General features: G+C 37.0%; 1 protein-coding gene across 1 annotated transcript; it reads right to left on the minus strand.

Moving 5' to 3' along the window:
- Nucleotides 1-418: 418 nt before the first annotated feature.
- On the minus strand, nucleotides 419-12,387 carry TWISTNB (TWIST neighbor). The gene is made up of 4 exons (XM_011944158.1): nucleotides 12,069-12,387; nucleotides 8,107-8,248; nucleotides 4,977-5,185; nucleotides 419-3,677 (listed from the first exon to the last, which is right to left on the minus strand). Exons 1-4 carry the CDS (start codon nucleotides 12,320-12,322, stop codon nucleotides 3,266-3,268), a joined length of 1,017 nt encoding a protein of 338 aa, XP_011799548.1. The 5' UTR covers nucleotides 12,323-12,387; the 3' UTR covers nucleotides 419-3,265.

Consider the following 12,387-nt stretch of genomic DNA (forward strand, 5'->3'; position numbering starts at 1 on the left):
AAAATTCACTACTAAAAATCTCTAAAACTACACATGCAATTGACAATAGTGGTTATTTCTGGAAGCAGAATTGCCAAGTGGGTGTGTGTGGTGAGGATTGGGAGGGAGATCAATGACTGGTAGAGTGGGAGGATGTATATACTTTTACTATTTGAATTTTTAAACAAATATGTATTGATTTTGTAATATAAAATATCTACTCTTTGGCAAAAAAGGCAAAGATGACCCATGTGGTGAATGTATAAAACAAGTTAAAGAGATCAAATTTCTGTCATGTCATTTGTAAGTATTCTATCCCTGACACACTGAAGTGATAAAAGTCCTTAAAAACCATATTACATATAGGCAAAAAAAAAAAAAGGATGCATTTATTGAAACAAGTGAAGAGGTTAATAATATCACATCAGAGGCAAAGTGATACCATTTGAAACTGTGCTTTTTATTTATCGATTTAAAACTATCTGTTGATGCTTTCGTTATACAAAGGATTCACTGTTAAATACTATAGATATAGTTAAGGCATAATTCCAGCCCTCAGGAAACATTTGGTCAAGACAAATTTGATTAAGAGACAAGCTTTTCAAACAGGTAAACAGTTTGAAGTAATGCAGAGTGTTACAAGTAGAAAAATATTTATTAAAGAAAAATAAGAATTATGGTTATGAAGCATGCACATTTAGCCTTGTCTGGAAAAAGTTTATGCAGAAGGTGGTGCCTGAGGTCTTTCACATTAGATAACTTCTTAGTCCTCTGTCAGGTTCTCCACCTGGAATGCCACAGTTCGTTTTTCTTCTCCAAGGTTCAAAATGCTGCTTATCCAACAACCAGCTTAAACACTAAGCATAAAGCATTAAACATGCATTTTCATTTGTACTTATCATGTATACTTAGTTGTGTATCTTATAGACAAAACGGTAAGCCCTTAAGAGCAAAAACTGGTTAAGTCATTTCTGTATCACTGGTGACTAGTGAGGTGTCTTGCACAGTGAAATGGGTGAATGATAGGAACTGGAGAGAGGGTAAGGGATCTAGTCTAGGCTAGAGGGTTTATATGAGCAAATTCCAAGACAGAAAAGATACACGAGGTTAGTGCAGCATGTGACAAATGTTTTGAAGAATATATGGTAGACACTATCATCAGTCTTTTTGTGTCAGAAAGATGAACAAAAAAACAATGAACAAAGTTATTATATTATAGGAAAGACAAATGGCCAGATCTGACTTTTCAAAACTACTCACATTATGAAAAAACAGGAGCAAATCTAGTTTCAAGTTCAGCATGCCGCTCCCTGTTTAATTCATAAAACACAACTGGCAGAAGTATTACTTGAAGCAAAACAAAAGTAATGTGGGAACTTGCTTATTTTGCTAAGCCACAATGTATTTTTCCAGGAATAGCATAAATTTGACATCTTTCTTGGTGTCTATGGAAAAGGGGTTTAGAATTGTTTCACTAAAAATTAAATTTCTCTATTGTCAAACACGATTGTATACTCAAATTTTAAAATGTGAAGGGAACATTTATTAAACATTTCCTGGGTATGCCACTATATTAAGTCCTGGTAATATGATATAGTTTATTTCAAATTTTTTTCAACTCACACTTCCTTTAAAATAGCACTGACCAAAAGAAAGTTAATGTGAGCTTCATGTACAATTTTTAATCTTTGTAGAAAAATAAACTGAGAAAGGCAAAAATTGTTTTATTTAACCCACTATACCAAAACATACTGATTTCACCAGTACAAAAACTGAGATAGTTTACATTTTTTGGTACATCTTCAAAATCTGGTATGTACTTTACACTGACAGCACATCTCAATTGGACAAGCTATATTTCTAGGGCTCAATACTCACATGAATCTCAATTGTAATCAAAGAGGTTGGCCTGCGCCCTTCCATTGTCTAGCACATTTACTTGTAGACAACTGTCAACATCTACCACTCTGCCAATTTTGTATCCCATCGTTATAGTTCAGATCAACATATATCACTAGCAGAATTTATTAATTACCAAATATTTAGCTGTAAGATCAACACTATGTCTGGTACTAAATAAATGGCAACAAAAATGCTGACATGGGAGTTCAATCATTCATCTATTTGCAGATACTAACACAGGTAACAGTGAGTGAACAATCTTCCCTGGTTTTTTTCATTCCACTTAACACAATTATTAATTTTCTTATTTATTGTGTGTATATGCACATCTGTTTCTCTTATGACATGCCACAAGGGAAGGAACTACATCTATCTTGTTTGCTATTACATCCCTGGGCCTTAGCAGAATGTGTTATACAAAGTAGATGGTCAAGTATGTGGAAAATGAATAAATATGGCCATGCATTGATTATCAGCTTCAACCAGCTTGTCATTTCATTACACTTTGTCAATTAGTCAAGAGACATTCCACATTTTCTCAATGAAAGCAGAGAACAGAACAACTGTTTTCTCTTCAGCACAATATCTTATAGAACATTCCAATCATTAAAAAGTAATCTGAAATTTCCCACAAGTCAGAATCACATTTATCCTGTCTTCATTAGACTCTCCTCCAACATACAACAAAATTAGAATGGCTGAGGAACAAATGCACAAGTACAAGAAAACAGTCCTTTCCATCAACCTCTCAGACTTAAGAAGACAAGGACACACATGCACCTGGAAGAAAAAAAATAATGAATAGCATGTACCACCACATAGTCAGTCCAGGCCTGGCTTTTAAGAGCTGTGAAGACTTCAGAAACTTCTTTGGAAAACCATTTTACGTTAAACAATAGAAATACTGTAGAAGCCATGATAAAGGAAAACCTAAAACTAGTTAATGTCCTGAGTTTTTAAAAAAGCAAAATAAAATAGCATGTAATAAGGTGAAGCCTATTAAACACACACAAAATCAAATCATCAAAATCTCAAACTTAACTCATTCTTCAGTAATATAATATTGTATTATAAAGTCCTTTGGCTAGTCTTGACATTGTAGAAATAATTTTATGTAGAGTGCAAAACCTGGAAGAATATGAGAGCCGACAGTGAGAGCAGCTTTTTATTTTGTATAAAATGGTACTTTAATAATACTGATTCTCCCCAAATTAATTTATAGTCAGTTTTATCATTTTTAGCACATAGAGCCTCCTACTCCTAGTTCAGTATTTTCTGTTTTGGAAATTACTGGTATGCTTAACCATTTCATATCACTGAAAACATTTATTCATCAATTGTATGTAGATCAATCTTTTAAAAACTGAATCATATTTAAAATACACTAAAGAAAATTACTTTTCCCTTTTCTTTTTGGTGAGCATTTCAAAGGTGGGGTAAATTCAGCCTCTTCACTGTGTTTTCTTTTCTTTTTTTTCTTTTTATGGTCACTTTGGTAACCACTGGAGTCACTGCCTTGGAAAACAGGGTCCTGGTCCTGAACTTCCTGGTGCTTTTTCTTCCTTTTCTTTTTCTTTGGCTCCTCCTCCCAGAGGCCATTCACATTATTAGTATTCTGCAGGGCTGACTCTTCCATTGGAGTGTCACCTGCATCATCTGCTAGCTTTGTGGTGCCACTGTCCACTTCATATGTCTCTGGGTCTTTCTTCTTTTTCTTCTTCTTAGGTTTTTTAGCAGCTTCTTCAGTGCCATTTTCTGTAACTTCTTCAGAAACTTCAGAGCGCTTGAATTGTAAACTATGAATTAACAGTTAAAAAAATTAACAGAGCAATAAGCAAAAAACAAAGAACAAATTGAGATCAAGATACCCTAACAGACTAAGGTTTTCTAAATAATGACAGCAGTACAAGACACATAACCACGGCATAAATTCCAAATATTCTATCCCGTTATCCCTCAATCCACTAAAATATGCATGGGCTGCTGAATGTTAAATTGAAAAATGTTAAATTTAACATTAAATGTTAAATTCTTTCTTTATGAAGAACTTCTCCCAGACTGTTTCCACGCATAAAAATGATATAAGAATCTCGTCAAAACATGTCTTCCAAGTTTTGGGTTGTTTCAGAAAAATTTGGTCACTGAACATTAAACACGACAATACCTAGGCTTATTAACCAAACCACTGACATCTAATAGAAAATACGATCTGGTATGTATCAAAGTAATGGTGTTTCCAGTCTACTGTTTTAATCCTGTTTCAAATAATAGTCCATTGTTCTACTTAGCTGATACTAAGATAGTGTTACTTTAACATTGTGAATTATTTTATACCACTAAAATAAAACATGCATCAACGAAGTAGCTCTCTCTCCAGAACTTCAGGCTTAGTAGCACTAGGCACATGTACCTAATCAATACCAACAACATAACTTTAGAAATTCAGTTCCTCAGTCAGACTTAGTCACATTTCAATGCTCAATAGAGAGGCTGCTGTATATAATATATTTCTGTCATCACAGAAACTGAGCAGCTGTTCCAGACTTCAACCCATACTCTTGTAACTTTAAGGTAAAATATAGAAAAAATTATTAGCAATAGCAGCATTCTAAGAGTTGTCTCTCTCCTCCTTCCTTTAAACTTGGCTCCCATGGGATCAAGCTCAAGATCAGAGTAATTCTTATAATAATTTCAATACAGAATAATACAGAAATTAAAATATCTGGCACAGATGACAATAAGCAACACAAATTTTTGTGTGTAAAAACAAAGCAGGCCAATAGGAAGGTAATTGTGCTTTCAGTAGTTTCAAGTTTAGAGGTCAATTTAAAAAAAAAAGTTAACAACAAAATGGAAAACACTTAGCAAAACTGAGCTATTGAATATTAAAATACAGACCAGTTAGCTAGTCAGTGTTTTAGAATATTTGATGCATTGTTACAGATTACTTAAGAGTATTGTTTATATTGACTTTATGGTTTGAAAGCATGAATATTCCTATAAACAGATATTTTTAAAGAGAGGCTTATGTTCTCTAAATTCAGAATTAAATAGAAATTAAGTACCTAATGATAATTATGTAATGATAAACTAACCTTGTGATATTTAGTTTTCCCCGAATGCAGAATACTCCAGCAGCATCTGAGTCTAAACGAAATACTTCAAATTCTAGTTCATCACCCATGTTTATCTCCATGGTTAGCCATTGCTCAGCTGACAACTGCTCAGGTTTAGGAATGGAGGCATTGAAACACCCATGTACTAAACAGCCAATGTGGCTGGAAGACACTTTATTAACTATACCCTGGGAAGAAGAAGGAAGAAAGAGCGTAACATAAAGAACAGATCCACAAAGTTAAAAGGTGAACCAACCTTTACAAGCTTCAAATAATCTTCAAAGAGCAAACATCAAGTTAATGGTCTAATTTAATATGGAAAAAGTTGACCTCAATTAAAACTTACCCCATGTCATGCCAAAACATCACTTTAGAATACCACTGGGTTTTGAGAAAGCTCAAACTTTATTATATAAGTAACTGCACATTAACTGTCTAACTGGATAAACTAACCTGCCCCTGCCACCCTGTCCAAGAAAAAAAACCACCAAAACCCCCTACTGCAGGATTCCTTGGGGAGGAGATTATTACTCTTTAGCTACATTGAAACCATGCAGAAAATACTCCCATATGACCTATAAAAAGACCTCATATGTGTTTTATAACTGGGATCTATGTTATATTTCTGTAAATAGACTGAATTTCAAAGCTTAAAAATGCATTCTTTATTTAATTTAGCATGATGCAAGCATTCCATTAGAAGACAGCTTACCCTTTATATGTAAATATTGACCATGACTATTTTTGGCTAAGTCACAAAAGTATTATTAGAAACTTTAAAACTAAAACAAAAATATGTGCTATATGATTTTAAGATGAGACTCTACATAAAACTTATTTTTCTTCTCAGGGTCAATATATACAAAGCATATGAATGAGACCCAGAAATATTAAAAATTCACATTTTCTGAATTACAAAACTGCAAATAATACTGACACGTATACAATGCTGTTTAACATCAGCAACCCTTTATACATGTGACAGAATAAAACTTCCCTATCTGGTATGATCAGAAGTCTAGTGTTCCCACTGGTAGTTTCCAGATGGTCTAGATAAACAAACTGGTACATCCATAAAATAAAAGTTCATTCAGTAACAAAGATAAATAAGTTCTCACCATAAAAAGACATAGCGAAACCTTAAATGCATATTGCTAAGTGAAAGAAATCAATTTGAAAAGGATACATACTACATACTCTATTCTTCTTTAAAAAGGCAAAACTATGGAAACAGTAAAAAGATCAGTGGTTGCCAGGGATTAGAGGGAACAGAGGGAAGAAGGGAGAAATGAATAGATGGAGCATAAGGAGTTTTTAGGAGAGGAAAACTATTCTGTATCATACTATAATGGAAGGTAACTTGTTGGGATTCACTCATGAAAGTGGCAGAAATATTAAAGGGAAATATTAGGGAAAGTTATAGGGAATAGTCACAAACCTTTTTGGAAGGCCAAAAGGTTACATAGCTTGTAATAATTGAACAGGCTGAAGACAGCCGGTTCTTACCTTAGAGCATTAAGTTATAGGGTAAATACTAGGGACCACAGAGGCTTCCCCAGTTAAGTCTGTTTACCCTACCTCCATTAACTAACCTTTAAGTCAGATGGCCCTCTGGGGGTGGGGCAAGGGAGGTCGCCCAGAGATATTGCCTCCTAATGACATTTACTTTAAACCTCGGTACCTGAGCTTTAATTATTTGTAGAACTACTCTCTTAATCATGTTAATTATCCACAAGTGTGTGGACTCAGAACTTCTGTTGTTAACTGTATACTAAATAAATGCCTGGAGTGTGAACTGCTCAGGGCCAGTGGCAGGGACAAACCTCTCTTGGTGTGTAGGCGGTCGGACACTCAGCAGTACTGGCAAAACAGAATATCTGTGTGTCAGTGAAGGTTTTATTCATCCGTCTTTTAGGTCAAGGTCTGCGGGCAGACCCTGTATTTTTGGAGACAGGGTCTCACTGTTGCCTAGGCCGGAATGCACTGGCACAATCATAGCTCACTGCAGCCTTGAACCCCTGGGCTCAAGTGATCCTCCTACCCCAGCCTCCTAAGTAACTGGGACTACAGATGCATGCCACCATGCCTGGCTAATGTTTTATTTTGTGTAGAGATGAGGTCTCACTATGTTGCCCAGGTTGGTCTTGAACTCCTGGCCTCAAGTGATCCTCCTGCTTTAGCTTCTCCAAATGCTGTGATGGTAGGTGAGCCACTGTGCCTGGCCTACATGTTTATATTTAAAATAATAATTTACACAAAGTAGATGAAAGTTAAGTTTCTTAATTTCCAAATACACATCTACTGCCAACTTCAGTAGTCCAGTTATAAGATTCCAGTTTAACAGGCAAAGGATACTATTTGTATTAATTTGATATTGAAAAATTTTAAAAATTGGAAGTGCCTTCTGGGTTTTGTCATGGTTAAATTGATCTATATTTTTATGAATAATATCAAGGGTTAGTTAACAGTTCTGATCTATTAGATTAAAATATTTATCAGCTACAGAAAAGAGCATATACACCCACATATGAGTACACATATGAACATGTGTATACACAGAGAACTGCTAGAGGAAGACAAGAGAAAGTAAAGAGTAAAAAAGGATCTATTTCAGTAGATTTCATATCAATATCTGCATTTCCAGCTTATGAAAAACTGGAAGACCTTTCCCACAGAGATTCCATTTCCAAGGCACAGACTGGCTGCCCTGTCCTCTGTCATTCACACATTTTCATTACTGCCTGGCCCATTTGAATTCCTGTTTTATATACTGCTATATATTCTTTGAAACCTTTGTAAAGAAATGGTATTTGTGTAGAATTGAGAACTTTTGAAATAATAATTGATTTTTTTTCCCTTAAAATCATTCTGTGACTATGAAAATAATAAAGTGGATGGGACATATATTCTGTGCATGCATGTGTTTTAGGAGGATATTAAAAAACTTACCTAGGTTTGGATGATACAAATTATTTTTTCCATAAAAATATTTATTTACTCACAATAGCAATTTATTTGAGTCCCAAGGTATATATTACCTTTTAAAATGTTCCAAGTTACATAATTATAGAATTGTACAAAGGGAGCTAGAAAAAAGGGATACACATACCATAAGCTTTTGCCCCGGTTCAGGGCAGAAAATAACAAAATCAGCTTCAATGTTAAGATGAATGTGTCCTTGATCATCATAAATATCTCCAAGTTCTCCCACAACTTTGATGTTATCATATGCAATAGGGACACCTAAAAGGCTGTAAAAAGAAAAAGTTGAAAATGATCTATTTTATGCTCTTTTACTTACTTATTTTTTTGGAGACAGGGTCTTACTCTGTCACCCAGGATAGGGTGCAGTGACATGAACAGGGCTCACTGCAGCCTCGACCTCCCGGGCTCAAGTGATCCTACTGCCTCAGCCTCCCAAAGTGCTGAGATTATAGGTGTGCACCACTGCACTCTTTTAAACCAGGCCATTTTCATACTGACTAGATATTCTAAGAGTCCAAAGCTTACACATCTCCTAAATACACCACCCATGTCAAAAACAATAGTATATGATTAGTCTGTAACGACTTTAGTAGTCCTGTTTCACCAATGGATTCTGATGTGTTGGCTAAGTTAAAATGATGATTCAAGATACACAGAAACAAAATGTGCAATTAATGCACGAGCAGTAAATCAACTCTTCTTCCCTTGCCAAGTCCCATTCTTTGTGTCCTAGCATGACTATCTGAATTCTTCAAGTTATACTAGGATAGAAAGAAGGGACTTAGCAAAGAAAATGTGTATCTCTGTGAGCATGACTGAACAAGAGGCAATTTTGGTATTATTCACCATTACTGAATTTCAGTACTTAACGGCATATAGCAAGGGAAGCATTACAGTTAAAGCTGAAGCCCCTGAATTTTAAAGTCAATGACTTAATGGAGAAAAATCCCAAATTTAAACTATTGCTAGTAAATGCAAATGTTAATACAACTACATTTAGGAACTGACTCTGACACTTTAGTCTACAAATGTAACAGTCAGGATTAAGGGACAACTATTTTTCAAACTGTCATTTCTTAGTTCTTAAGGAATTATAGCTATTAAGGAGAAAGACCTAGTGGTGGGAGGTGGAGGGTACAGTGAGCTCAGATCTCACCACTGCACTCCAGCCTGAGCGACAGAGGGAGACTCCAACTCAAACAAAGGAACAAGAAACAACAAAACAAACAAAACCTGGTGGCTTCATTACTTGTTGGAAAAAACTTCCCTGACTCCCCTAGGCAAAGCTGAAATCATTCCTCTACTTCTATAGGCCAGCTTTCTCACTGTTCTTAATCTAATTGTATTGAACCCATCTGTATATATGTTTGAATTTCACACATGGCTCTAAGGCCTTTGATAGCAAAGAATATTTTTTGTTGAACTCAATTAAACTTCTAACACAATTCACATAAAATAAGGGAAAGCATTTATCCCTAATAGATGTTGTTTACTAAAACAGCCAGGAGCCACAGAAAATAAACGTTAAGAACTACCAAATTAGGAAAATCCCAACTCAGAGACTTACTCGGGAAAGCAATCTTCTGAGGTTTTAATTTCTGCATGTGGCATTCCTAAGCTGGAATCATCCTATCACTAAGACAATGTTAGGGACACAGAAAACAGAGTTAGAGAACAGGAAGAAAAATTAACTGCCATACTAGACAGAAAAACAAATATTAGGACTTTATTTCCCCTAATCAAAGCCATGTCTGGAAGGAGGTCTGTGGTCCCCTGGTGGGAGGGGGGACATTTGGAAATTTGTGATACTAATCATGGTTAACAGAAACTTTGCAGAAGCCAGGGCAGAAAAGAGTCTGTCATGTACAGGACAGTCAGTACAATGAGGAAATATCCTTAGCTCTGACTTTTGAATAAAAGGACAAATCTGTTTACAAATAGCTAGGAACCTAATTTAACTCTTAACATCAACACACAGTCATCTTTGCATATTTTTAATCTATATTAAATTGTTCAGGAATTTAGCAATATATAAATTCAAGGGGGATTTTGTTAAAAGTCATTAGATATGTGAACACAGGCACTCAACACTACATACTTTTTCCTCCTTCACTTTTGTTTTTCAGATACCATCCTAAATAGGTATCAGGGCAAGATGGTAGCCTCACTTTAGTTATTTAATACTGTATGTCCAATGTTTTGTCCCTCATCAGTAATGCATAGTTCAAAGTGTGGTGCCTGATTTTCACCTGGTGAATAATTTCACCAGGGGTCTTCAGCATATCCAAGTAATATGAAAGGAGCGGTGTCCAGATCTGTTCAGAGTCACTCCGCGTGATTTCGTGATTTCCCGCCCTAGCCTGTCAAGTGCAGGCAATACAAAACGGTTACAGAAAACAAGATGGTTGCTTGTGTTTCCAGATGTTATGACTACTCTGTATCTCCTTTAATCTCTCAAATCCATCCTCTCTAATCATTTTCTCTTGGACAATTATAACATGATCTTAATTCCTCTCCTTGTCCACTTTCTCATCCTATTTGGTAGCTAACCATTAAGTAAGGCTAACAAGTACTGTTTCTTAAACTGCAAATCTGATATGTCAGAAACTGCAGATAAGTACTGCTTTCTCAAAAGTGTACCAAGTCTCAGAGTTAAAGGGTACTGAGAGGATGAAGCACTAACCCTGCCTAAGAAAACAGAAACACAAAAGGAAAAACAACCCCACCTTACCCCCAAAAGAACAAAAACTGGCAATGACAGGAAGGGAAAAGCAAAACGGCCATCCTCTCTGAGTCACCCCTGCCCTCGTCTCCAGTGGCATCCAATGCCTTTCCCTGACATAAACCTTATTCTACTTATATAATAGATACGGTTCTCTGGGCAAAGCATACCGGTTCACATCCAGTATCCGTTTGTTTATGCCCCTCTTTGCCTGGAATGCTACCATGTGAAAGTACCGTCTTCAATCAAGTTGTTCTCAAAGGTCCCAAGATCCCAATTCAACACTCCTTATCTTATTAGATTTCTGTCAAATTTTAACACCTTACTATTTATTGGCTTGTATTTGTATCTCTACTACAGCTTAAAGCTCCTTGAAATAGGGATTTCATTTTTTGTTTGTTTTTGTATCTCAGGTGTTCGGTATATAATATAAACATACGAGAAGGGTATATTGGTGCTTGGAAGAAGCTGTATATTCTAGAGATACTTGATTATTAACCTGTGTGTGGAGGTCAAGGATCCCTTAAGAAAGTGATAAAAGCTTCCGATACAGTGCCCAAGGAACTTCACATAAGAATTCCTGAAGGACAGTCATGAATCCCTAAAGAATCCATTCACTCTAGTATTAGAACCTCGCTTTTGAACCAAAGTATGGTCCAGAGGAATACTGCAGCACATGCCCGCGCCCCCCGCCACACACCTCTGTAATTCTGTTTTCAAGGCACTTTGGAATACCGTAACATAAATGCATACATTTTGTTTTTATTTCTCTCCCAAAAGCAACAGGCTCACTAGTTCGATTGAATAAATCGTCTTAAAAACAACTCAGGTCCAAAAGAAGAGAAAATGGGGAAATTACCAGATTGAAATCCAATAAGAAAAAAACGTGCTTCACGTTTTACAGGTAGACGGTTGTACTAATGCTTCATGTGCAATCTTCGATGGAATGAGAATCTACTTAAGCACTGCAAACCAAAGTTTTGTTGTCAAATGAGAACACATCATCCGGAACGGGATAAATGAAACGCTGAATGCCAAACAACTGGGCCTACTAGGTCTCCAGACCCCTGGTGTGTTCCTACCCCTACACCAGGGTTCTGGAGCGAGAATCTCCACTCCCTCCGCCGACACCTGAACTTCATCTTTAAGTTTTCTTCTCTATCTATGAAAGGGACCCTATAAAGATCTTCACCAGAGTGGTACTGGCCTTGAGGGGCGGATCGCGACTCTAGAATTCCACGGGGCTAAGCTCTGGGGGGGCAATGCGACCTTTACTATTTGCCCCCTTTCTGCTGCGTTGTCAGCATACCCACCTGCTGCTACTTCCCATGCACAAAAGAAGGAACAGGCAAAGAGATCGGTACCTCTCAGAATAGCGAAGGAGCTCTGCATCAAGCTGTTCTCGAATGCCGGTGCGTTTCCTGTTCAGGTAGCGGGGAGACAGCGCGATGTGCCTTTGGTGCGGCCCAGCCACCAGGCATGAGTAGCGACTGTTCACCAGCGCACAAGCAGCGGCATAAGTCGGCAACTCTAGGCAAGGCAGGACGCCAGCCTGCCCTACCAGAGACCCATCAGAAGCCGCCGTTGGCCGCGGAGCCTCCGAACAACCCGCAGCCATGCCGCTTGTCAAGGTTCCCACGGCGCGCGCCACTGACGCAGGCACAATCGCCTGTCCCCGACGCT

The sequence above is a fragment of the Colobus angolensis genome, unplaced genomic scaffold (genome assembly GCF_000951035.1).
Source record: "Colobus angolensis palliatus isolate OR3802 unplaced genomic scaffold, Cang.pa_1.0 Scaffold229, whole genome shotgun sequence".
Classification (NCBI taxonomy): Eukaryota; Metazoa; Chordata; class Mammalia; order Primates; family Cercopithecidae; genus Colobus; species Colobus angolensis.

Bases quoted from the DNA above. Each gene is read 5' to 3' on its own strand.
- TWISTNB (XM_011944158.1), bottom strand. From the start codon at position 12,322: ATGGCTGCGGGTTGTTCGGAGGCTCCGCGGCCAACGGCGGCTTCTGAT. The intron at 8,249-12,068 runs GTACCGATCTCT...TTCTTTTTACAG, and splicing joins CTCCTTCGCTATTCTGAGAG to CCTTTTAGGTGTCCCTATTG. The intron at 5,186-8,106 runs GTATGTGTATCC...TCTTCTTCCCAG, and splicing joins AACCGGGGCAAAAGCTTATG to GGTATAGTTAATAAAGTGTC.